The sequence below is a fragment of the Nannospalax galili genome, unplaced genomic scaffold, assembly GCF_000622305.1.
Source record: "Nannospalax galili isolate Female #2095 unplaced genomic scaffold, S.galili_v1.0 scaffold66, whole genome shotgun sequence".
Taxonomy (NCBI): Eukaryota; Metazoa; Chordata; class Mammalia; order Rodentia; family Spalacidae; genus Nannospalax; species Nannospalax galili.
Window position 1 is genome coordinate 3,821,951 of NW_008356058.1, and position 25,189 is coordinate 3,847,139.

At 39.4% G+C, this 25,189-nt stretch overlaps 1 protein-coding gene across 1 annotated transcript in view; it reads left to right on the plus strand.

Annotated features, from left to right (window-relative positions):
- Positions 1-16,366, plus strand: part of Glb1l3 (galactosidase beta 1 like 3) — a 55,775-nt gene extending 39,409 nt beyond the window's left edge. Inside the window, 10 exon segments of the mRNA XM_008854199.1 lie at positions 4,586-4,670; positions 7,329-7,466; positions 8,089-8,186; positions 8,188-8,295; positions 8,632-8,724; positions 9,217-9,295; positions 9,734-9,825; positions 10,104-10,214; positions 16,049-16,165; positions 16,301-16,366. Of these exon segments, the coding sequence (XP_008852421.1) occupies positions 4,586-4,670; positions 7,329-7,466; positions 8,089-8,186; positions 8,188-8,295; positions 8,632-8,724; positions 9,217-9,295; positions 9,734-9,825; positions 10,104-10,214; positions 16,049-16,165; positions 16,301-16,366 (987 nt within the window).
- The last annotated feature ends 8,823 nt before the right edge of the window (positions 16,367-25,189 follow it).

The window sequence follows — 25,189 nt, forward strand, 5'->3', positions numbered from 1 at the left end:
TCATGGGGTGCTGAGTAGAAAGTGTATTCTTTGGTGCTTGGGTAGAGTATTCAAAAGATGTCTGTTAGGTCCATTTGATGTATAGTATCATTTAGTTCAGATGTCTCTCTGTTTATTCTTTGTCCGGTTGACCTAATGGAGACAGTGGGGTACTGAAGTCCTCTACTATTACTGAGTTGGGGTTAATGTGTGTCTTAAAGTCCCATAGTGTTGTTTTTATAAATTTTGGTGTACCAGAGTTTGGTGTATATATGTTACGGATTGTAATATCTTCTTGGTTAACTGTTCCTTTGATCAAAATGAAGTGACCCTCTTTATCTCTTCTGATTAGTTTTACTTTGAAGTCTCTTTTCTCAGATATTAGAATTGCAATCACTACTTGTTTCTTAGTGTCATTTTCTTGGAATATTCTTTTCCATCCTTTTACCTTAAGGTAGTGCCTGTCCTTGAAGGTGAGATGGGTTTCCTGCAGACAGTAAAGAGATGGATTTTGTTTCTTATTTATTTATTTATTTATTTATTTACTTATTTATTTTTTTGGTCTTTTTGAGGCAGTGTCTCCCTGTAGCCCCAGCAGTCTTGGAACTCACTATGTAGACCAGGCTGGCCTTGAACTCACAGAGATCTGCCTGCCTCTGCCTCCCAAGTGCTGGGACTACAGGCTAACCTGGCTCTTTTTTAAAAAAAATATTTTATTTATTATTTTTATTTTATGTGTATTAGTGTATTGCCTGCATGTATGTGAGTGCACCCGTGTTGTCCAATGCACAGAGATCCAAAGAGAGCTTCGGATTCCCCCGGAACTGGAGTTAAGGATGGTTCAGAGCCTCCATGTGGGTGCTGGGAATTAAACCCGGGTCCTCTGCAAGAGCAGTCAGTGCTTTTAACTGCTGAGCCATCTCTCTAGCCCCATGGGTTTTCTTTTTTAATCTATTCTCTTAGCCTGTGTCTTTTGACTGGGGAGTTCAGTCCATTGATATTTAAGGTTATTATTGAAAGATGTGTATTGGTTGCTGTCATTTTGATTGCTGTTTGTGTTCTCTCTCTAATTTGTGTTTCCTCTATTATACCTTTATTTATTTTCTTTCATTGTCTCTGGGGTATAGTTGTTTCTCTCTCTGCTCTCTGTATTGCTTCAAGTATTCTTTGAAGGGCTGGTTTTGTGGACGTGAATTCTTTCAGGCTATTTGTGTCATGGAAGATTGTTTTCCCCCCTCCTCTATAAGAGATATTTTTGCTGGCTAAAGTATTCTGGCCTGGCATCTATTGTCATTTAGAACTGGAAATACCTTGGTCCAGGCTCTTCAGGCTTTCATAGTTTGCTTTGATAAGTCAGCTGTAATTCTGATGGGCTTTCCTTTACATGTGACTTGTTGTTTTTCTTTTGCTGCTTTTATTTTTCCCAGTGAAAAATGTACATCACTGTGTTGATAATCTTCTTCTCATATAAATTATTATTAATATATTAATTTCCTAATATATATGGGTTTTCATGCATCACACTAATTTTGGTATATTGTATTTTCATTGAGTTCAAAACATTTTAAAATTTCTCTTGAGATTTTTTTTTATTCCATGTTAAAAGTATATTTTTCAACTTCTGAATCTTTGGGACCCAGCCTTAATTCTTTTTAAAGGTTTAAAATAATTTGTGTGTGTGTGTGTGTGTGTGTGAGAGAGAGAGAGAGAGAGATGGTCCATGGATAATTTGAGGGAATTGGTTTTCTCCTTCTACCATGTGGGTGCTGGGGATTGAGCTCAGCTCATCAGGCTTGTGGGCAAGAGCACTTAACCTGCTGAGCCATCTCACCAACTGCATCATTCTTTTTTTCAAGATTTCCAATTTATTACTGTTAGTGGTAAAGACAATACTTTGAATTATATAGTTTTTTCATTTATTGAGATTTCTTTTATTATCAGACTGCTGTCATTCTTTGTGAATATTCCATGTGCATTTGAAAATAATGTGTATTTTGCTTTTGTTGACAAGATTTGTTTATTCATCCTTATTGTTCTATTAATATTTCTCTGAAGTATTTTGAAATCCCTTTTAAGTGCATACATATATAGGATTCTTAGGATTCTTTTATTTTGTTGGAAAACTGATTCCTTTTCAGTTATGTAATTGCCTCCTACGTTTTCTAAATTCTCTTGTGTCTGATATAAATGTAGCTACTTTAATGTCCTTTTAGTTAGTATTTGTGTGACTTATTTCTATGTTTTTTACTTTTACTTATTATGAAGTACTTAAACTGGATTTTAAGAAATATTTTATTATTTTTATTTTATGTGTATGAGTGTATTGCCTGCATGTATGTGAGTGCACCCGTGTCGTGCAATGCTGCGGAGGTCAGAAGAGGGTTTTGGATTCCCCTGGAACTGGGGTTAAGGACAGTTAGTAGCCATCATGTGGGTGCTGGGAATTAAACCCGGGTCCTCTGCAAGAGCAATCAGTGCTCTTAACCGCTGAGCCATCTCTCCAGCCCCTAAATTGGATTTTTAAAAAGTGAGTGTGCATGTGTATGTGTACTGGTGTGCTCTCATGCATGTTATGGCATGTGTTTGGAAGTCATAGGACAACTTCCTAGAGTTGGTTTTCTCCTTCTGCCATGTGGGTTCTGGGAATTGAACACAGGTTGTCAGATTTGGCAGCAAGCATCCTCATTCACTGAATCATCTTATCTATCCCTAAACTGGATTTCTTCTAGGTAGCACATTATTAGATGATGGTTTTCTAAGCCAGGGGTGGTGGATGACCACAAGGAAACAGAGTTTTCCAGACAGCTGGGCAGTTGCTCATATGAACTCACAGCAATGGTGACAGCATGGACAAGTACAATGTAAGGTCAAGGAATACAAAATCCAACCATAAGTGTTGGAGAAGTAGGGAAGAAACCCCAGCCTTCCTTGAGGAAATATTGACAGTGGATGGCTGCTGGGAGGGGGAGATTCAGTCTCATTTAAGTGTGAAACTCTTAGTAGGATGACTAGGGTCCAGTGAATGAACCCACACAAGAAAGCATTTGGGGACACAAATTTGACTCTATAGGCCTTTATATATATTAGAGTATGTGGAATTGGGTGGGGGGTAGTAAGGAGGGTCTAAATATCCAATTATATTTTATGAAATTCACAAAAATTCAATAAAAAGTGAAACTGGTTTTCTAAAAATTCGCTTGTCAAATTTTTGTTTTTAATTAGTGTGGGATTATCATCATTCATATTTAAAGTTTTTATTCTTGTGAAGTATTACACCATGATAAAAGTGGATGTGAAATGCTGAAAATATTGCTCCTGTTTCCTGAGATCATTAAAAACAGTCTTAGCTGTCAGCAGTTCAAGCTTACAGTGTGACTATTGCAGATCAAAGCAGAATCAGGTGGGAATGTGGCCTGTGAAATGGTTGTGTGTTACCCAGGGAAGCTCAGCCAGAGTCCTTGATGTGAAGACACTTAGCAAAACAACTGGGCCCATTGTGAGATGTTGCTTTTGGCAAAAGAACTTGAGAATGCGGCAGAATGGGGTGTAGCTATCAGGTTGAACGTATGTTTGATCGAGAGTTAATACCCATAAAATGAATTTTAAAAGGGATGCCCACACTTTAGGTAAAGATACATTTGGAAGGCTTAAGAAATATATTACTTTTGCATATTTCCTTACAGTTTTAGGTAATAAGTCATTTGCACTCACATTGGCAGCACAGTACAATGGTTAAGAATGTGAGTTCAGGAGCTAGGTTTGCCAGTTTAAATCCCTGCCCTAGCGCTTCCAAGTTGAGTGAAGCTGGACAGGCCTAACCTCAGTTTCTTCATTTGTACAGTGGGGATGGGTAGACTATTGCTGTGTGCTGTTACTCTGAACTACTTAAATTAAATACTTTACTCAATACCCAGGACATACAAAAGTTCAACAATTGCTGGTCATTTTGATGAGAAAATAATTATTTTATAGCAATAGAAGGTATAATTCATAAAGATGTGAAAAATAACAAATCCTCACCTGGTAAATTGTTTATTACCAAAAACACACAAGTCAGTACTGTTGAAATACAAATGATAGGGGTAGAAGCACAGTTCCAGTGAACACTTCAACACAGGTGAGGTAGGATAAAGTAAGATAAAGAAGGAGATGAGCAATGTATTGGACAGATAGACTACATAAAGCTAATGGTTAGGCTCAGTCCTGGATTGGAGTTATGGCTCTGTCCTTACATCTGTGTGATCTCTGAGTCTACGTTTCTGTATAAAGAACCATAGTCAGGTCGTTGGTATCCAAAACGGACTCTCTCAGTGGATAAAACAGGTTCAAAATGACTGATGCTGCTCCCTGGGGGATAGCAGTGAGGCACGTGAGGTCAGAAGGTATCAGGAGATCCTGGAGGAAGATGAGGGATGGGGGATCCAAATCTATGAATGATGGTGAAGTTATAACAAAGGTGATGGGTGAAGTGTTAGAGAGTTCATATCAAGGCAGGAAAAGCTCTGAGCTGGGGAAAAGGTGGAAAACATGAGCTCACATTCTCTTTCTCTATATTTTTGGTTTTTTTATTTGTTAGAGTTAGTATTTGATTTGTTTTTTTTTTTAGAAGAATAAACCCATTATGATTATGGAATACTGGACTGGATGGTTTGACACATGGGGGAGTCAACACAAAGTTAAAAGTGCAAAGGGTAAGTGTATCACAGTTTTTTACTCTGAGTCCAGAAGGTCCTTTACTGTGGATCATTCACACATCACTTGGTTTATTAACATACTTATGCAGATGTATCCATCTAATCTTTGTTAATTACAAGCACTGTCCATGCTCTGAAGATGACCTTATGAATACAAATTGCATCGTACATATCTTACAGCAAACAGATTTGAGTGGAGTCAGCAGACTATTAGAAAGTAAAGCGTCACTGTGCACTCTCATATTTTTCAGGTACTGTAATGCAAAACAAACAAGCAAAAAACCACAGTTTCAGTGACAGAACTAAAGCAAAAAATAGTTCTTCTCAGTTAGGGAAAGTGGACATGGAAGTGTCTTGGAAAGATTGACATTTTTACTGAAGGTTCTGGAACATTTGTAAAATATCTTCATCATTTCTAGAAACGGCACAGGACCTTTCTAAGGTATTGTTATTAAAAATGGTAGTAATTACCAGGAACCACATGCAGTGATAGAGGAGAGTATGGATCCTGGAGCCAGAAGCAGGACTTTAATTCTAATTCCTCAGCACCTGTCTTCAGATTTGACACAGATTTCTTTTACTTCTGAGTCTCACTGTATTCCTCCCAAAAGGAGGCTTATCTAAAATAGATTCCTATCAGTGGATGAACGGTTAAAGAAAATGTGGCATAAATGTACAAAGACTATTCTTCAGACAAAGATGGAAATCCTGCCACCTGTAGCAACATGGGTAGCACTGGCAGTCACTGTGTTAAGTGAGGTAGCCCAGTTACAGGATGGCAGATACTGTATATTCTCCATCATATGTGGGAATGAAAAAGTTGATCTTACAGAAGAATGGAGTGGAATAGTGGTTATTAGAAACTTGAAAGAGTAAGGGGAAGAAGAAAGAGAGGAGCTAAGTGAGGGGCACCTAAACATAGTGAGAAGGGAGAAATTAGCTCTGGTTTTCTATAGCTCAGTTAACTACTGATTAAAACAAAATGACTAGAAGATTAATGATCAAAATGATTAATGTTTAATGACACTGACACATTTCTTATTCAGGTTTGATTATTACACATGGTATACATGTATCCATGTCACCCATAAAGGTATACCAAGATTACAACTTAATAAAAATAAAAAATCACTCACCAAAGCATTGTGGGTTTTTTTTTTTTTTTGGTCTTTTTAAAACAAGGTTTTCCTGTAACCCCAGCTGGCCTGGAACTCCCTCTGTAGACCAGTCTGGCCTCGAATTCACAGAGATCCACCTGCCTCTGCCTCCTGAGTGCTGGGATTAAAGGTGTGTGCCACCACGCCCAGCTCCCCAAAGCATTGTTGTAAAAATTTGAGGCTAGAACTCAGAAAAATATCTGTCAACTTCTATTTACTTAATAAAAGTATGCTACCACTGAGCTGTTTTTTTATAGCTGTATGGAAAGTTCACTTGTGCGGGGTGTGGTCAAGCATGCCTTTAATCCCAGCATTTGGGCGGCAGAGGCAGGTGGATCTCTGTGTGCTCAGTCTACATGGCAAGTTCTAGGACAGGCAGGGATATATAATGAGACCCTGTCTCAAAAAACAAAAACAAACAAACGAACAAAAAAAGTTTTTTACTGAGACATAAAAATTGTCCAAATACTGGTGACTAAGAAAAACAAAACAAAACAAAACAAAACCCTAAACCAAGGAAAGTATGACTGCCAGCACCATTAAAGCTTGCAAAAGAGTAACATCAGCAACACTCAGAACCCTAGCCACTATCACCAACAGTGCTACCCAGCAGCAGTTGTGTGATCAGGCATATGTCAGGCATGATGTTAGAATTGTTACTAGCATTTTTCATCAGCTAATTTGCTCACCATTCCTATGATGATGTGGGAATTAATACTTTTAATGGGTAGTGAAACAGAAACTGAAAAAGAAAGTAAAGTTATACATGTTTTTGCAAACAATCACAAGTACAGCCAGAGCTGAGGCCCTCAATGAGCTGTGAGCTTCTGTGGCAGCCAGAGAGATGAGCCCATTGTTAAACATGGTGGCAAAATGGAAGTTTCTGTGGCCAAAGGTTGTGAATAGTCATGAGGAAGCTATTTCAAGGTGGTGTTTCTAATTCAATGCCCTATTTCAGGGTGGTGTTTCTAATTCAATGCCCTAGAGACATCATTTTGGAAGGTAAAAATGAGGGTAGTATAGTAGTTACTCATAAATTAAAAATTAGTTATTTTGGCTGGGCGTGGTGGCGCACATCTTTAATCCCAGCACTCGCAGAGACAGGAGGATCTCTGTGAGTTCAAGGCCAGCCTGGTCTACACAGTGAGTTCCAAAACAACTGGGGCTACAGGGAGACCCTGTCTCAAAACGACCAAAAAAAATTAGATATTTTATGGACTTAAAGAGTTTTAGACTATTATTTAATTCATATAGTTTAGAGTCAATTTGTACCACACCTATAGTGCAAAACTCAAAAAATCTCACAGGAGCTCATAGTAGTAGCAGGGCCTTGTCTTTAAGAGCAGTTCTGGTCTATCCCCCCGACTTCTTGGTTAGAATTGTAGAGGAGGTTGAAAGATCCAACGATTGTGGGGTGGAGCTGGGAATGATGGTTTCCCAAGATCTTTGCCTCCCTTTCTTCTATTTTTCTCTTTGTTCTCATCTTTCCCCTCTACAGAAATTAAAAATACTGTGTCTACATTTATCAGATATGAGATCTCCTTCAACACATATATGTTCCACGGTGGAACCAACTTTGGTTTCATAAATGGAGCCCTGAACTATGAGAGTCATGTTGGCGTTGTGACTAGCTATGGCAAGTGATAGCAGTGTGGTTGCTTCTCCCGAATGGGTGGTGCTGGGGGTTTCAGGAGGAGACTTGTAATCTGTGCTGAGACGCATGAATGTCATAGAAGAAAGCAAATTCAGGATAAGAGAGGATACAGCTTCCAGCTTAGATGAACCCCCGATGAACCCCCTTGGTGAATGCTATCATATGGTAGCCATAACAGAAAGCCACTGAGCTATAAATCCATGAAAATAATCTTCTATCTTCATTCCCCATTAGTTAGGCTGAATCTTTGAATTCTATGGGTTTTCTTTCCCTTTAAATAAGAAAATCCATTCTCTTTGAAGAAACTACACTTGAGTTTCTATTGACCTGAATAGCCCCTCTGCTGCTCCTATTTTAGATAATAAGTAGTGACTAGCCTGTGGTACAAGTAAATGTTTGCTGGGTGCACAATTCATCTCTCATCTTCAGTTATTTTGCATTACAATTAGTTTACTCTCTTGATCAAATTTTATGATTGTAACAATTGTATTCTTTTCACAATGACCCATCACGCTAAATTTCTAGGACAGTAGAAACATTCTTAATAGAAGCATTGCCACTAGCCTCTATTGTGTGATTAGGTGGTTCAACAAATAGTGACAAGGGTCTCAGGAAGAAGGATCATGGCTTCTTACTTTGCTTTCTGTTCTTGTCATGTCTCCCTCATTGCCTGTCATGTCACATACCACACTCACCATGGAAAAATCTTCCGATAAACAATGACAGTGGCCAGCCATTTGGGTTGGTCCTCTATGAGACTTCCATCTGCTCTGGAGGCCTTCTCCATACCTCAGTTCAAGATCTGGCACAGGTAAACATCAATAGGTGTCTTTGGTGGTGAACCACATGTTCAGCCTACCTTTGTTATTGAGCAGTAGTATAGTCACAAGTTCACTTTACTATATGCTAATTTATTGTACCAATATGGTAGAAGCATAGGAAACATAAAATCAAATAAAACGAACTTATTGTTTGTTTTGACATACCTTACAGTCTAATGGGAAGTCCCATTTAGTTTCTAGTCATCTAAGCACCAAGGGTAATACCCATCTTCCTCTTCCTTATGACCTCTTTCTGCCTAAAACATAGCATCTCTTTTCTTCAGGTGGGCCTATCAATCAGTATGATGTTGGCTCTTCTTTTGTAGGTGTTTTTGAATGATAAAAGTATAGGAGTTCTGCATAGATATCTTCAGTACCTGAGTGTTCCTGAATTCCAGCTAAATAATTCTAGAGTCCAGGTAATACCTTTGACTACCCCTTTACAGGAAAACAGCCTGGTCTAAGCTTGACCATATCCTTCTTCCACTGTGGTATTTCTCCTCATATAGATCTGAGGCAGGACATGAACAGGACTATTATCATAAGGCATCTCCTAAGCCCTGGTGACCTTAGGATCTACATTATGGATATTATTTAGTGGAAGTGGAATTCTCCCTTTAGGCTTGATTTAATCCCCAGCTCCTGATTGAATCTCTGATTAAAGGCAGAGCTAAAGATTCTTTCTGTGTTTCCTAATAAGATCTGTAGAAGAGAAAGAGTAGATAACTCTTGAGGGAAGGAGAGAGGAAGGGAGGGAGGGAGAAAAGAAGGCAGGAAGGAGGAAGGAGAGAAAGACTGCTTGGTTTTGAACCTCATTTATGCAATTTCCTGGGACTTGAGGAAAGGTTGGGTTCTAGACTATGAGGCCTTGGTGGTGATTTTGTTTCCGCTAACTTATCTTTCCCAAGCAGAAGTGTAAACTGCTGAGGATCCTGGTTGAGAATCAAGGTCGAGTCAATTTCTCATGGAAAATTCAAGATGAGTGGAAAGGTGGCCTTTGGTCCTGAGAAACAAGTGTAATTTCTCTTTAGTTACTTGGAGCCTATAGTAGTAGCTATATGGGGATTGAGAGAGTAGCTATATGGCAATGACTCCCTTAGCAGTGGCCTGCCTCAGTCCTAGGACCAATGAGATGAGATCTCTTGGCCTCTCCTTTGTCCTGCCTTTTCATGTTCTCCATGGCAGGAAAGTAAAGCAGTTATATTGGATACTGGCCTGCCTTAGACTAGGACCTCATCTTCTTTTAGGAAAAGTTGATGGTGTGGAATCATACAACTGCAGCTTTATGTTACGGTAGTTTAGTTTAATATTTTCCCTCTTGGCTGAATTCCTTGTCAAAAAGCATATGCACATCTGTGTTTCTCTGTCCCAAACCTTGGAGAATATCAAGCCCCTGTTGTTAGTCTCCTCCCTGCCTCTGGTCTGCAGGATTAACTGGATCTTTTTGCATCAATAATGTTTCCCTCAGTGATTTCACCGTCTATTCTCTGGACATGAAGTTGAGCTTCTTCAAGAGGTATGTTCTTCCCTACTGAGCAATCGGGCATCTGAGAGGGTGTGAACTCTTCCTCTGCTGAAGAAAAGTCCAAGATTCAGGTATCCCAAGGGGTGTGCTACAGGTTATCAGATACCTTGCAGCAGTGCTCGAACAGTAGAAAAGGTATCTTGATTCCCATTTTAATACTGCCAGTCTAATGTATCAATGGGATCCTGGTCTCTGTGAGAGAAAGCTGGTGTTAACATGATACAAGGGCTAGGAAGGACTGTCACCTGCCTCATATTTTGCTCCCTTCTCTAGGCTCTGCTTTGCCCCTGGAAGCCTATCCCAATGGACCATACAGGTCCTGCCTTCTATAGGGGAATCTTGAAGGTTAACTCTCCTCCCAAGGACACTTTCTTGAACCTGCCAGTAAGTGAGCTTCCCTCTTCTGCTCTGATGTTCCAAACACTAACTTTTTTCAAAATTTATTTTATTTTTTTAAACATGTGTATGTGTATGGGTATGTGTACACAAATGCTGATGCCCTCAGAGGCCAGAAAAGGGTGTTGGATTCCCTGGAGATGGAATTACAGATGGTTGTGAGCTGCCTGACTTGGGTGCTGGGAACAAAACTTGGGTCCTCTTCAAGAGCAGTACTTGCTCCTTACCACTGCACTACCTCTCCAAATCCATACTTACTTTAAAAAATCCAATCCAGTCAACCAACCAACCAACCAACCAACCAACCAACCAACCATTGCAGAAGAAAGGGTGGAAAGATTGTAAGAGCCAATGGTGGTTCATGATCATAAGGAAACAGAGTCACAGGCTTTTGGCGACTTGTTCATATGTACTTACATCAGTGGTAACAGCATGGACAAGACCCATGCACACTCAATCAGATAAAACCAGCACAGAACTGGGGAAACGGGCAGGAGGTCCTAACCTTAGCTGAGGAACTATTGGCAGCTGATCATTGCTGGATGAGGGAGAGTTGATCTTCTTTAAGGGAGTGATGTTAGATAGGCTGAACAGGCACATACCAAGAGACAGCTGGGTATACAAACTTGACTCAATAAGTTTTAATATATAAGTCAGAGTGTGTGAAATCCTGTGGGCAAGTTATGGAGGGGTGCAGATATGGGAGGTCTAAATATGATTAAAATGTATTGTATGAAATCCACAAAAATTCCATTTAAAATATACATTGAAGAAAAAGGGAAAATATGTCAACCAAGAATACTACACCAAAAATCAAGTTGTCTTTCATAAATGAAGAAGTACACATGCAAAAATTAAGGGAACACAACAGGAACAGACCAGTTATAACAAAAAATGCTTAACGGAGCTCTACATCTAGATGCAAACATGACAACTAAATTCGAAAAAGAACTTCAAACACAAACTTCCTCAATACAGCAGATACACAGAAGAAAAAGACCAGTCTCAAGTCAGTGGGACAGAAATAACAAAAATCAGATAGAAAATGAAATAAAGAATTTAAAACAATGTAAATTATTAATGGAACTATGATCTGTCTTTTTGAAAAAATAAAATTGACAAACCTTTAATAGACTGATCAAGAAGAAATTTTATGTGCGTATATTTAAGCAACTAAATATAAATATAAATACAAGCTTTTGGCAAACATGGATGTGAAGTGGAATGGGGTGAGTTTGGAGGAGAGAGCCTGCCATTTCTTACGTACATTGTTTTTAAGAAATGCTAATTACTCTTGCCTTTATTTCTTCTTCACATCTCCTATTCATGATTCAAGGACTTTCTTTTCCCCTTAGAGACAAGAGTTATGCAATTTGGGAGTCTTTTAGATAGACCCACTGAAGGGCTACTCCACTTGCCTCACCCTGCGTCCCTGTTCAGCATGGAAGAAGCCAGAACAGTCTGTGTCCCTATTCTCTATTGGCAATTTGGGTAACCCCTTCAGAGGATGGTGTGATAAGAATAGGAGGTAGGAACTGGCTAGGCAGTTAGGGTAAAAAGACTCCAAAGAAATGTAGCCAGTTTCTTGGCTAAAAGTCAAAACATCCTTGGGCCTGTTAGCAACATACTCTGTTCCAAAGGCCAAAAATGTCAAAAGTATTTGGGAGCTTGTATCTAATCCTTAAAAGATTTTAGGGTTACCTCTTCAGAGGGGGGAATGTTGGAGCGGAAGGAGTGGGCATGGATTTGATCAAAACACCTTATATACATGTATGAAATTCTCAATAAAGTTTTTGTAAAAGTTAAAGAAAAAAATAGAAGTTTATATTACATAGATATCTCAGTTATGTCTAGATATATATATCATCATCGGCCAAGTAGCCTCAGTCCTATACTTCTCAATCATTTTAATCCTAATACCTCTAGCAGGTCTGGTAGAAAACACTATGAATACACTAAATATATATAATACGGCCTAAAAAATGAATTAAAAGAGTCCTCTGGGTATTTGCTTGGGTACCATCTTCCCTTATTGAACTATGACATTAAACTGAGCATGTTCATTAATATGCATATTAAACTGAGGTTACTCAGGAATATGCTAGCTTCCAAGATCCTAAAATTGCCAGAACAATCCTGAAAAGTCATTTATTTTTTGTGCTTTGTGGGATATTCTAAAAGCCAAGATGCTGGTGTTGTAATGTTTTTGAGGTAAGTTTTAACTTTAGTAGAAGTGTGACTAAGAATGGAAGAAACATTTGTGACAATATGTATTCCTCCTTGCTTAGCCTGGAAGTGGCTAGTGAAGGTACTAAGGTGATTTGATTATCCCTCTCTGCTGAGCAGAAGTGGTCCAGGCCATGTTCTAAATCATGTGTTCATGAGCCCTCACCAGGGCAAAACTGTTTAACCAAATGTATGTTAGAATTCATCTTCCTGGTACCCAAGCAAATACTCAGAGGACTCTCTTAATTCTTAAAAACAATGCTAGTGAACTATCCCAATGTTTACTTTCTTGGACTGGTACATAGAATTGTGACTAGATGCCTCCACAGAAAAATTTGCCAAACTTTCTAGCTCTCTAGATTGATGTATCAATAGGGCCCTTCAAAGCCCCCGTGAACAAATATCCATTTTTGAGTCTTTTGGTTCTATGTTCTCTTTACTCTGGTATAACAAAACCAGAAAGTTCTGCTTGTATGAATAGTAAGATTGAATAGCAACCTCCTAGTTGATAGGGTGGAGGCTTATCCCTGTAGGGGAATGAAACTTTAGGTCTGTGTAGTTGACAAGGGCCAGCATCTCCTGTCCTATATGGACTATGTGATTTATTGCCATTTCAATTTCTGTCTTAGGATCTATACTAGGGCCCCCCTAGAAATCAGCTTTCCTATAACTTCAAAGAAGTTGGGCTTGAGCTTCCCTTTGGTGGCAGCTCTGATGTGGGTTAGAGAAACAGGCAAAAGCAGTTTTTTTATTAAGTTTGGATAACATAACCTTAAGTGTTTGATTGACCCTTTAAGTTTTGCCAGATGACTAGAGTGTTCATGGCTATCTGTAAACTCCTGTGTGTTCCTTGAATCTGGAAAATACCACTCACTGTCTTGGATAGACTGGGATAGCTCAAACCTGGGGAAGATTTCCTAGTCAAAATATCCAAGACAATTAAGATATTTGAATCCTTCAGGGGTAGTTGGCATCTATCTTAAATCTACTAATCTACTTGCCAGTCCTTTCCTGGCAACATGTCTATGTATGACTTGTCCTTTTTTTTTTTTTTTTTTTTTTGTTCTTTTTGAGACAGGGTCTCCCTGTAGCTCTCGCTGCCTGGAATTCGCTCTGTAGATCAGCCTTAAACTCACAGAGATCCTCCTGCCTCTGCCTCCCAAGTGCTGGGATTAAAAGCGTGTGCCATCATGCCCGGCTTTGTCCTGTTTTTTAATGAAGGTACATTCCACCTGTTTGAATGTTGTTTTTCTGGGAGTACACCCACTGTTCTGTTGTTTAGCTGAGCTCTTCTTCAAGTGTTTGATTTTTATTATTCCAAGGACCCAGTAGTATAATTTCTTTTCTGCCATGAATTGAACTATGGGCAGTGGTACTAAACTACCAGAACACCCTTTGGACAGTCATTTGTCTGTCACACATACCACCAAAATAGGAAATGTTTGAAAGCCAGTTGTTTTGCTTTATAGATGTCTTCCTCTGAGTAAGAGGGATACTCTGTGTAGAGGCAGGGAGGGGACCAAAGGCAGGTAGAGAATCCCTCTGGACAAAACTTCACACTTAACTGCTATGTCAGCTGTACTGTGTGTGGGCTTCCCCTTTTATGTTCTTTGCAGTATATAACTGCCATTTCCTTAGAGTCAGTTACTGCCTTAAGCAGCCTAAGAAACAGCTTTCTGTGTTTAATTTCTATTTTTTGTTTCCACCGAGAAGCCTTCTAGATTGTACCATCATCATAGATAACTGAGATGGCATGTCTGGGATCTATAAACTATAGTTAAATCTTTCCTCATTTTTTTCTAATTCCAGGGTCAATTTTGGGATTCTTATCTCAGACTTTTGTGCCAGTGGCTTTTTGCCTCAGTGGTCCTGTGGAGTTAAAATATTGCATAACCAGCCTGACATTGATTAGCTTCACTATTAATCACAGAGTGGCTTCATCTACAAATCATACTTTTCATCACCTGGCCAGGGCTCAGTCTGGAGGTTTTGTCCCTACTTGAGCATAGCTGGTCTCTAGTCTTAGCAGTCACATATTAGAGGTTCTTGTGATACAGACAACAGAGTGTCTGGGTTAAAGGTCTGACAAGATTTTAGAGTAAAATGGAGGAGTCTATCAACTGAAAGTAGTACTGTAACAGCCACTTGTTAGGAAGTGATAGTTCTGTTTCCAGAACACCAGAGACCTAGTGTTGGTACAGACTATCCATGACTGCCTCATAGTTAGTATTTCTCCATCTTTTATGAAATAGGCAAGTTTCAGTAACCACCCTTAAGCATCATAACCAACCCCAAGGTAGTAACTAATTGTTTAGAGACATAAGCCACTGCCTTTCTTAAGGGGACCAGGATCTGCATCAACACCTTCTGCAATCCTTTGTTTTTTTATGTGCATTTAAATTAAATGACCTATTTATGTCTGGCCAACCTAATATAGGGGCATTCATTAGTACCTCTTGAGTTTACCAAAGCTTTGATTATCTTGTTTATCCCATTGAAACAAATCAGTCTTTTGTTCTTCAGCTTGTTTTATAAAGGTTTTGCAATTAACCCAAATTTGGAGTACCGTAGAATTTTGCTCTTGGGGGTTCCTGCATCACTTAGCTGTTGATTAATTGATTGATTAAGGTTCCAGTAACTGGACTATTTTTATTTCACCTTTTCCTTGGGTATAGCCCCTTTGTGTCCCAATCCAGAGAATACATTATTTAATGAAGCCCCTCAGTATCCATTTAAAAATATATTTTTAATTGAGATTTTATACATTTCATACAACAGTTCTTAATCAAATTAAGACCCCTTCCTCTATCCATACCCCCCCCCCCCGGGCCTCACATATTCTGCCATACACGTTAAGTCCCATCCAGTCAAGCATTCTACCCAGATGTCTTTTAGTGCAAGTTCATCCACTGGAGTCTATTCAGCCTGTCTATAGATATTACAGAAGGTCTACCCTCCCTCACCCAGCAGTAATCAGTCTCCAACACTTCTCAGGCTAGGGCTGGCCTGCCGCCCATATCTCTTGAACCACTCTGGGCCTTTGTCTAATTGAGTTGACATGGGTCTTGTGCTTGATGCCACCATTGCCACAAGGTCACATGAGTCCTATTTTTAAACACTTTGTGAGGTAAAGAAAGGCTCTGCTCAGGTTCATAGCAACCTTCCTTGAATAAGATGTCCCTAGTTGAAAAACTGCCTTGACATCTCCTTGTCTCTTTTCTTATCTTAATCCTGTAATTATTTGATGTATTGCTAGTAGATTTAAAAAGATCATGTAGCATTTACCATTGTTATCATTGTTAGTCGTGGTGCTCATCCCTACTACCTAGTACTTATTTTAGAAGCAAAAGTCCCCGCTTTAAAAAAATGTATCATACACATCATGGAGCAGGAACAGTAGCAACATCTTCAGTGAAGCATTGGTTTCTTTTGTGTTCTTTCTTATTTTCATGCAGTGGAGTAGAAGTAGTAGACATTTTCCTTTCTGTTTGCTTCCATGCTCAGCGCCACTGGACTCCTTAGGCTTGTTTTTACTCCAAAGTACCTTAGGCTTCACTGCCAGTGTGGCTCTGTTCCTGTGTCCTCATTTCTTTCAGGGCTGGCAGTACGGGCTCGTGTTCATTAATGGTCGTAATCTTGGAAGGCATCAGGATATTGGGCCTCAGAAAACACTGTACCTTCCTGGTGTCTGGCTTCATCCAGAAGACAGTGAGGTGAGTTACCCAACCTGCCTTGAGGTGTCATAATCTTGCAGAGTGGTCTTCATTCTCAGAATGTGTCACAGTGTCTTCCCCAACCTCTACCAGCTAGGCTTATGCTTTCTTGTTGCAGTGTTCCTTCCCTTTCAGATCATTCTGTTTGAGAAGATACGTGGTGGTTCCTATATTGAAACTACAGACAAGCCTATGCTGTGAGATGACTTTACTACATTTTTTGGATTGTTGAATTTATCTGTTCTTCAGGATGTTGATCATTGTTAAGAATATCAAACACAATATTGTCTGCAGAAAAATGTGAAAATATTCTAAAAAATAGAGAAATAGTTATGTATCTTATAGTATATTCATTTGATGCCTGCTTTTAGCTATAGCCTTCGAAATTTTTAATGAACTGATTTATCTTGTTAAAGGCTTAATCCTTAGTAGGCGTTTATTCTCCGGCCAAATGTTCCTTTAGGCACATATGAATAAAATAAAAGCAAATTTAACTTCTGCTTCTCCATGCTTAATTGGGAGGAAGAGAATGATCTCTAGCTTAGGGGAAAATAGGCATGCTGTTCTTCCCTTGCAAGAGAGTGTTATACTAGTAATCTGCAAATGCATGATGTGTGTGTGTGTGTGTGTGTGTGTGTGTGTGTGTGTGAGTAGAAAAAGAGGAGGATGAGGATGAGGGCAAGTAGGAAGAAGAGGAAGAAGAGGAAAAAGAAGAGGAGGAGGCATCAGATGGATGATCAATGTTGTTAGGCATTTTTCTGTCTCTGTCTTCAAGGTGATCTCTTGGGTGACATCAACCAAAAATGGAACATCATGGACCTGGAGAGATGACTCAGCAGTTAAGAGCACTGGCTGCTCTTTCAGAGGACCTGGGTTGGGTTCCCAGAACCCACATGGCAGCTAACAACTTCCTGTAACTTCAGTTCCAGGGAATCTAACACTCTCTTTTGGTCTTAACATGTGTGTACTTACATATATGCAGGCAAAACACCCATATGCATAAAATAACAATAAATAAAATAACAAAATAGCATGGTTTGGGTCAAATATCTGTGACAGCAAAGGCTGGCACTGAGTCCTCTATGTCTTATTCCTCCTTGGTTGTCTGGGACTAGTGGAACCTCATCGATAGTGAATGTGATTAGTGAGATTAATACACATTCATGAATAATTAAACCAATCCTCTCAAATCACACCATTTGAAGCCAACCATATCTCATACAAAGAACATACTTGGCCTAAATTCTAACCATCATCCCATTACAAACTCTTGCCTTGTTTATTATAGTGCCTAGGGGAGTTCAAGCAATGTTTTAAGTAATCAGGTATCCTAAAAGAGGAAGGAACTACCTCGTTTTATGTGCAACGATCTTGATAATCAGTTGTTTCTTTTAATTAAAAACAACACCACAGAATTGTAGCACTGATCAAATAGTCATGTGTTAAAAAGACTTATTTTTATGTTTAACTGTGTGTGTATGTGTGTGTGCGTGCGTGCATGCGTGCATGCGTGTGTGTGTGTGTGTGTGTGTGTGTGTGTGTGTATGCTCATGAGTGCGGGTGCCCATGGAGGTCAGAGGACTGACTCCCCCTGGTGCTGGAGTAACAGGCAGTTGCGAGCCACCTGATGTGCGTGTTGGAAATGGAACTTGGGTTCTCTGCAAAAGTAGTATGTACTTTTGGATGCTGAACCATCTCTCTAGCCCCTACACCTTTTCTTTTAAAGTAAGAAATAGACTGGGTAATCAGAAAGCACTAGTAGCCACCAATATCTGAGACGCTAGTTTCTTAGTTTCAAAATCACTTGGTGGGATAGGATGGGGATGGGCATGATTCATAATAACTGGTATTTTATGCATGTGCAATTAAATTTCAACTTTTAAGAGACTTTTTTTTTTCCAAATTTATCCTTACTTGGTCACATTTGCCCCTCAAATACTATAGTTTTTTTTACCCCCCCCCCAAAGTGTAAGTAGTGTGAAAGTAGAAATATAACTATTCCTTTGCATTGCAGAAGATGTGGGGGGGGGGTTGTAAGAACCAGAGGTGGTAAATATAAGGAATCTGTGTTTTCTAGACCTCACAAGGTAGTTGCACATAGAACCTGCAGTGCTTGTGACAACATGCACAAACATGTATGAACCCAAGCTAGACAAAAACCTAGCATGGATGGTAGAGGTGGCAAGAAGCCCCAGTCCTAGCTGAGGATTTATTGACAACTGATAGCTGCTAGGAGAGGGAAACCCAGTTTTCTTTAGAGGTGTGACAGGCTCCAGGGATGGGTGCATTCTCAAGAGCATTTGGGAAACACAAATTACTCAATAAACATTTTTAAAAAGGAAAATAATAATACAGGACCTGAAGTTGTGGGGGTTTGGGGTGGAGGTAGAGATGAGGGAGGATGTCTGAATATGATAAAAATATTCAGAGAATCAATAGAATATTTAAAAACAAATTTGCCTTTGCATTGGACAATTGCCAACATATAATTTAGTAATTAAAGAACTGTTTACGTACTCATAAAATCCCATCACATCTTAGATAATTTGATAATTGTATGGAAAAGAGTGGCAAAAACCATCTGCCAGACAACTCCATGGGGGACAACAGTTTATTTGAGGGCAAGTAGACAGCTGGGCTGCCTCTTGGGGAGCAGAGGAACAGCAGTAAGCAGGGGGAAGTCAGACATCTTTTATAGGCAATTAGGTGTTTGGGAAACTTTCCCTGATGTAGGCTGGGCAGCTTAGCTCAGGATTGGTTGGTCTCCCAACAAGCAGAGGGACTTGCCTGGGGCTAAGTTTGAACCTGCGGTTTTAGAATGGTGGGAGCTGCATCACCATTTTAGGAGTCTGCTGGGAACCTAACAATAATATACACAATATTATCGATAATATAATATCAATAATAGGGCATAGAAGAAACTAAAACTCACTTCCTTTTATTTTACATAAGATTCAGCCATTCAATTTGGAGAAAATCACATGGTCTCTTTTCTATAGTAACCTGGTTTTATACTTGTTAACATATTCCAGTAAAGTCTTGGGCCAGTTTACTTTAAAAAAATTATTGAATTTTTTGTATTTCATACAGAAAATCATCTTTATACCCCCTTCCCCTTTGGCACCCTCCCATAGTCCCCCCACTGGAGTTCATACATTCTGTCATTTGTGTTAAGGCCTAGCATGTAAAGTTAATGTCCCCAGATGTCCCTCAGTGTAAGTTCATCCACTGGGTTTTGTCAGCCTATCTTTAAGAAGATCAGCTGTTCCTCACTCAGCAGTAATCAGCTACCAATAATTCTTTGACTAAGATTTGGGCCTGCTATTCATTTCCACAGTTCTGTGCTGCATTTTTGTCTGCTTAAGTTTCCATGGGTCTTGTGCATGCTGACACTATTGCTGTAGGTTTGTATGAGAAGCATCCCAGGAGCCTGTAGGACTGTTTTCATATGGTCCTGAATCTCCTCCCTGGCTCTTATAGTCTTTTTTCCCCCTCTTTCACAATGATCCTTGAGCCCTGGGTGGGCGGATTTTAATATAGGAGTCCTGTTCAAGGACCACACTCTGCAGACTCTTATTTTCTGCATTTTTACGAAGTTGAGTGCACCAGAATTTGGTTCATATATGTTCATGATTGTAATGTCTTCTTGGTTAATTGTTCCCTTGATCAGAATGAAGTGACCCTCTTTATCCTTTCTGATTAGTTTTAGTTTGAAGTCTATTTTATCAGATATTAGAATTGCAACCCCTACTTTTTTTCTAGTGCCATTTGCTTGTAGTATTCTTTTCCATCCTTTCACCTTAAGGTAGTGCCTGTCCATAAAGGAGAGATGAGTTTCTTGCAGACAACAAAAGGACGAATTTCGTTTCTTTTTAAAATATATTTTAGTCATTATTTTTATTTTATGTGTGTGCATATATTTCCTGCATGTAGGTAAGTGCACCCACATTGTGCAATGCCTGCAGAGAACAGAAGAGGCTGTTGGATCCCCTGTAACTGGAGTTATGGACAGTTGTTAACTGCCATGTGGGTGCTGGGATTCGAACTTGGGTCTTCTGCAAGAACAGTCAGTGTTCTTAACCGCTGAGCCATCTCTCCAGCCCTGGATTTTGTTTCTTAATCCATTCAACCGGCATGTGTCTTTTGTCTGGGGAGTTCAGTCCCTTGTTATTTAAAGTTATTATTAAAAGGTGTATATTGGTTGCCATCATTTTGATTACAGCTTGCATTCTTGGTCTAATTTTTAGTTTCCACAATTATACCTTCATTTAGTTTCTTTCTGTTGTCCCTGGGGACATAGTTGTTCCTTTTCCATTCTTTGCATTGCTTCAAGTATTATTTGAAGGACTGGTTTTGTGGACATGTATTCTTTCAGCCTATTTAAGTCGTGGAAGATTTTTCTTTCCCCTTCAATTACAGTAGACATTTTTGCTGGGGAAGGTATTTGTGTTGGCATCTATGGTCATTTAGAACTGGGAATACTTTGGTCAAGGCTTTTCTGGCTTTCATAGTTTGCATTGATAAGTTGGCTGTAATTCTGATGGGTTTTCCTTTATAAATGAGTTGTTGTTTTTCTTTTGCAGCTTTCAGTATTCTTTGTTCTGTACATTTAGTGTTTTTGCTATGATATGCCATGGGGAATTTCTTTACCTGTCTATTTGGTGTTCTATGTGCTTCTTCTATTTGTATGGGGCTGTCTTTCTTTAATTTTTGGAAATTCTCTTCTCTAATTCCCTTTAAGATCTGGTCAATATTGTTAACCTGAAATTCTTCTCCTTCCTCTATGCCTATGATGTGTAGATTTGGTCTTTTCATGGTGTCTCACATTTCTTGCATTTTCCATTCCTGTGTTTATAAAAAAAATTCTATAGTCTTTGCTTGAGTGGTCCAACTTTATCCTCCAACTTTATCCTCCAGTGTTGATATTCTGTTTTACATTTCATTCATTCTATTGGTGAGGCTTTCTCCTGTTGTTTTGAATTGGCTTATTGAGTTTTTCACTTCCTTCATTTCAGCCCGTATTTTCTTCAGTATTTCTCTTTTGTGAATTTAGTCAGAAATTTATCCCTATATTCTTTTAGTTCTTTGATTTGTTTGTTTGTGTGTTCTTTAAATTCGTTGAATTCCTTGATCATGTTTATGATTGTTCTTTTAAATTCTGTGTCCTGGGTTATCTTTATGGGATTCTCCTTGTAGAAGTCTTTTGTAGGACTGGTAGAGTTTGGTAGTAACATACTATTTTGGCTTTACATATTATTATTTTTCCATTGTGATTTTGGCATGTGGGTTTCTTTCGTTGTTTGTGATTCTGGTATGAAACTCGAGCCTTCCTTTTTTGACTTGAAGTCTCCTTCTATTTGTATTATTCACGTGCCTTGGTTGTTTTCTTATGGGTATGTAAACCTGGTTGATCTAGGTTTCAGGTTCTCTCAGATTTTGTATTGGAAGGAACTGATAGCTTCAGATCAGCTATTCAGGACCTCCCACAGAGGCCCAAGTCAGACTTCAGTCAGGTACACTCAAGCTTCCTTCTAAAGTTTGGACCCTACTAGTGGACACTCAGAACACAATTTGGCAAGTTCACTAAAGGGAAGCCAGATTTTGGCACTCTCAGGTTGTCTGCTAAGGTCTCATACCTTACTGTAGGGCAGAAAAGTCGATTCCTGGAGAAGTGGCAGGGGCTTTACAAAATCCCAATTAGGGGGTTGGGTATGGTATGATTTGGGGAAGCTCACCACCAGGCAGAGGTGGATCCAGGCACTCTCAGGTGGTCTGTTAAGGTCTCCCCACTTTACTATTTTAAGCCAGATTTAAAACCTCAAAACCACCTAGGCGAAATAGGTAAACAAAATGATTATCTCATCACCATGCTAATTCCAGTAGCCATGAAGTCAATTTTGTGGCAGGACTCTAAACACTGCATTGTGATAACTATTATAGATTCAGCTTCTTCTTTTTTTTTTTTTTATTATACAGTCCTACCTTACCTGAAACTCTCAATGTAGACCAAATTCATTTTAAACCCATTGAGATATGCCTGGCTAGGTCCAATTACTATATTGGTGTAGCATACATGGCAGAACTCAGAACAGAATCTAGTATTGATTCTCTAAAGAATTTACCATGCAAATTCTTATAAATCAGTTGGATTAATCATTAGCACTGAACAATAAATTTAAACACAAAAGTTTTAGTGGATATAGAGATGTCATGGTCTTCTTTCTTTTGCTACTATAATAAAATACCTGAACTAGGTACTTCATAAAGAATATAGATTTTTTTTTTGTCTCATAGTTCTGGAATTTCAAGAGCATGGCATGAATAGCTGAACAATATAACTGATGTATGGTGGGAATCAGAAGAGAAGAAGCAGTCAGGCAGTGAGTCAGGAAACAAGAAAGCTTCAGAAGACAGGCTTGCTGTCTTAGTAACAATCTGCTCTCAAGAAAACTAACTAGAGTCCCCTCCTGTGAGAACTCTATCACTCTTTCCGAGGCAGTACTCCCAATGACCTAACCACTTTCTTTTACCCACAGCACTTCTTTAAAAAATTTTTATTAAATTTTTGTGGATTTCATACCATGTGTCTTAACAATATTTAGCCCCCCTTCCCTATTTCCACCTCCCCCATAACCTATTCACGGGACTTCATGCATTTTGTCATATGTTAAGGCCTACTGAGTCAAGTTTGTGTACCCAGATGTCCCTCAGTGTTAGTTCATCCACTGGAGCCTGTTCAGCCTATTTAGCATCACTCCCTTAAGAAAGCATGAGCATAAGGAAACTGATTCTTATAGGCTCCTGGGACCTTGCTCATATGAACTTACAGCAATGGTGACAACATGCATAAGACCCATGCAAACTGAATCAGACAAAAACCAGCATAGAACTGGGGAAATGGGTAGGAGGCCACAACTTTGGTGAGGAACTACTGGTAGCTGACCATCCCACCTCTTAAAGGTTCTACTGTCTTACCACCACCACTGGGGATCAAGAGTCTAGCACGTGAACCTTTGGGGGGCACACAGAGAAAGGTTGCTGACAGTGACAAAATTTTAATTCATAAGAAAAAAATAGAATTTTAAACTTATGTTTCTAAAAACGTAACCTTAAAATATATAATACAAATATTTCCAGACTCATATGAAGAAATGGACAAATAGAAATGTTTTATGTTGAAAAAATGTTGTACTACTTTAAAAATTGTGATTAATTTACTTATTTTTATGACGTAAAAACTCTTTTGGAGCCTATAATTCAGTAATTTTTAGCATAATGTATTCATAAAGTTTAAAAATATTGCCACATTAATTTATTTTTGTCTCTTTGAGACAGGGTCTCCCCATAGCTCCAGCTGACTTGGAATTCAATATGAAGATCAGGCTAGCCTGAAATTCACAGAGATCTGCCTGCTTCTGCCTCCTGAGTGCTGAGATTAAAGGTGTGCATCACTATGCCTGGCTGCCACATTAATTTTTAAAATATTTATTTTTTTTGTTTTTCTGCGTGTGTTTTGCCCGCATGCATTTAAGAGTACTGTGTGTGGACAGTGCCCATGGAGGCTAGAATTAGGCACCAGATTCCCCAGAACTGGAATTACAGAAGGTTGTGAGCTGCCACATTGGTGCTGGGAACCAAACCTGGGTCATCTAGAAGAGTAGTAAGTGCTCTTCACAGTTGAGTCATCTCTTCAGCTCCAGTATCTCCAGTGTCTTAGTTATTTTTCTATTGCTGTGACAAAATACCTGATGAAAGCAACTTAAGGAAGGAAGAGTTTATTTTGGCTCACAGTTCGATGATACAGTTGTCACAATGGGTAAGTCATGGTGGCAGGAGCATGAGGCAATTGGCCATACAGAGGGAGATTAAATGCTGGTGCTCAATTGCTCTCTCCTTTTTATTCAATCTAAGACCCCAGCCCATACAATGGTGCTACCCACTATTAAATCTATAGGCATGCCCACAGGTTTGTCTGCTAGGTGATTCTAGATCCTGTCAACTGGACAATCTATGTTATATGTTATAAATGCCATCTGACTCTAGCACATTTTCGTCACTCTAAAAAGAAACCCTTAACTCTTTAGCAACCATACTTCATTCCCTACTTCCAGCACTTCCTGACAGCCACTCATCCCTTTGTTTGTTTGAAGTGGACTATTCTGAAAATTTTTTTTTTTTGGTCTTTTTGAGACAGGGTCTCCGTGTAGCCCCAGCTGTCCTGGAACTCACTATGTAGACCAGGCTGGACTTGAACTCACAGAGATCCACCTGCCTCTGCCTCCCAAGTGCTGGGATTAAAGGCATGCGCCACCACCCCTGGCTTATTCTGAAAATTTTATGTACATGGAATCATAAAGTGTATTGGCCTTATGTATCTGGCTTCTTCACTTAGATTTGTGAACTCATGCATATGCACATGTGTGTGTGTGTGTGTGTGTGTGTGTGTGTGTGTGTGTACATGAACATACCACAGTACAAATGTGGAGGACAAAGGACAGCCTGTAGGAGTTCCCCAGTACCATGTGGGTTCTGGGAACAAACTCAGATCATCAGGTGTATTAGTTACACTTCTGTTGCTGTGATAAAATACCATGTCAAAAGAACATGGTAAGTTCTGGAGGGGATGCAGTCTGTCATGGTGGGGAAGGCATAGAAACAGGCATGTATAGTGGCAGGAGCAGGAAGCTGGTTGATTGAATTTCTTCTGCAACAAAACACAGAATAAGAAGTAGAATGAGGCTATATAAACCTTCAAAGCCTCCCCACAGTGATGTACTTCCTCCAGCAAAGCTCTTCCTCCCGAAAGTTTGGCCTAACCTTCCCAAACAGCTCCACCACTGAGAATCAAGCATTCTAATGCACGAAACTAGGGGGTACATTTCTCATTCAAATCACTTCAGACTTGGTGGCAAGTACCCTTATCCACTGAGCCATGTGTCCTGGATAGCTTTAGTTGACAACTTGACACATATGGGTAGAAGGAACCTCAACTGAGGAGCTGTCTCCATTGGATTGGCCTGTGGC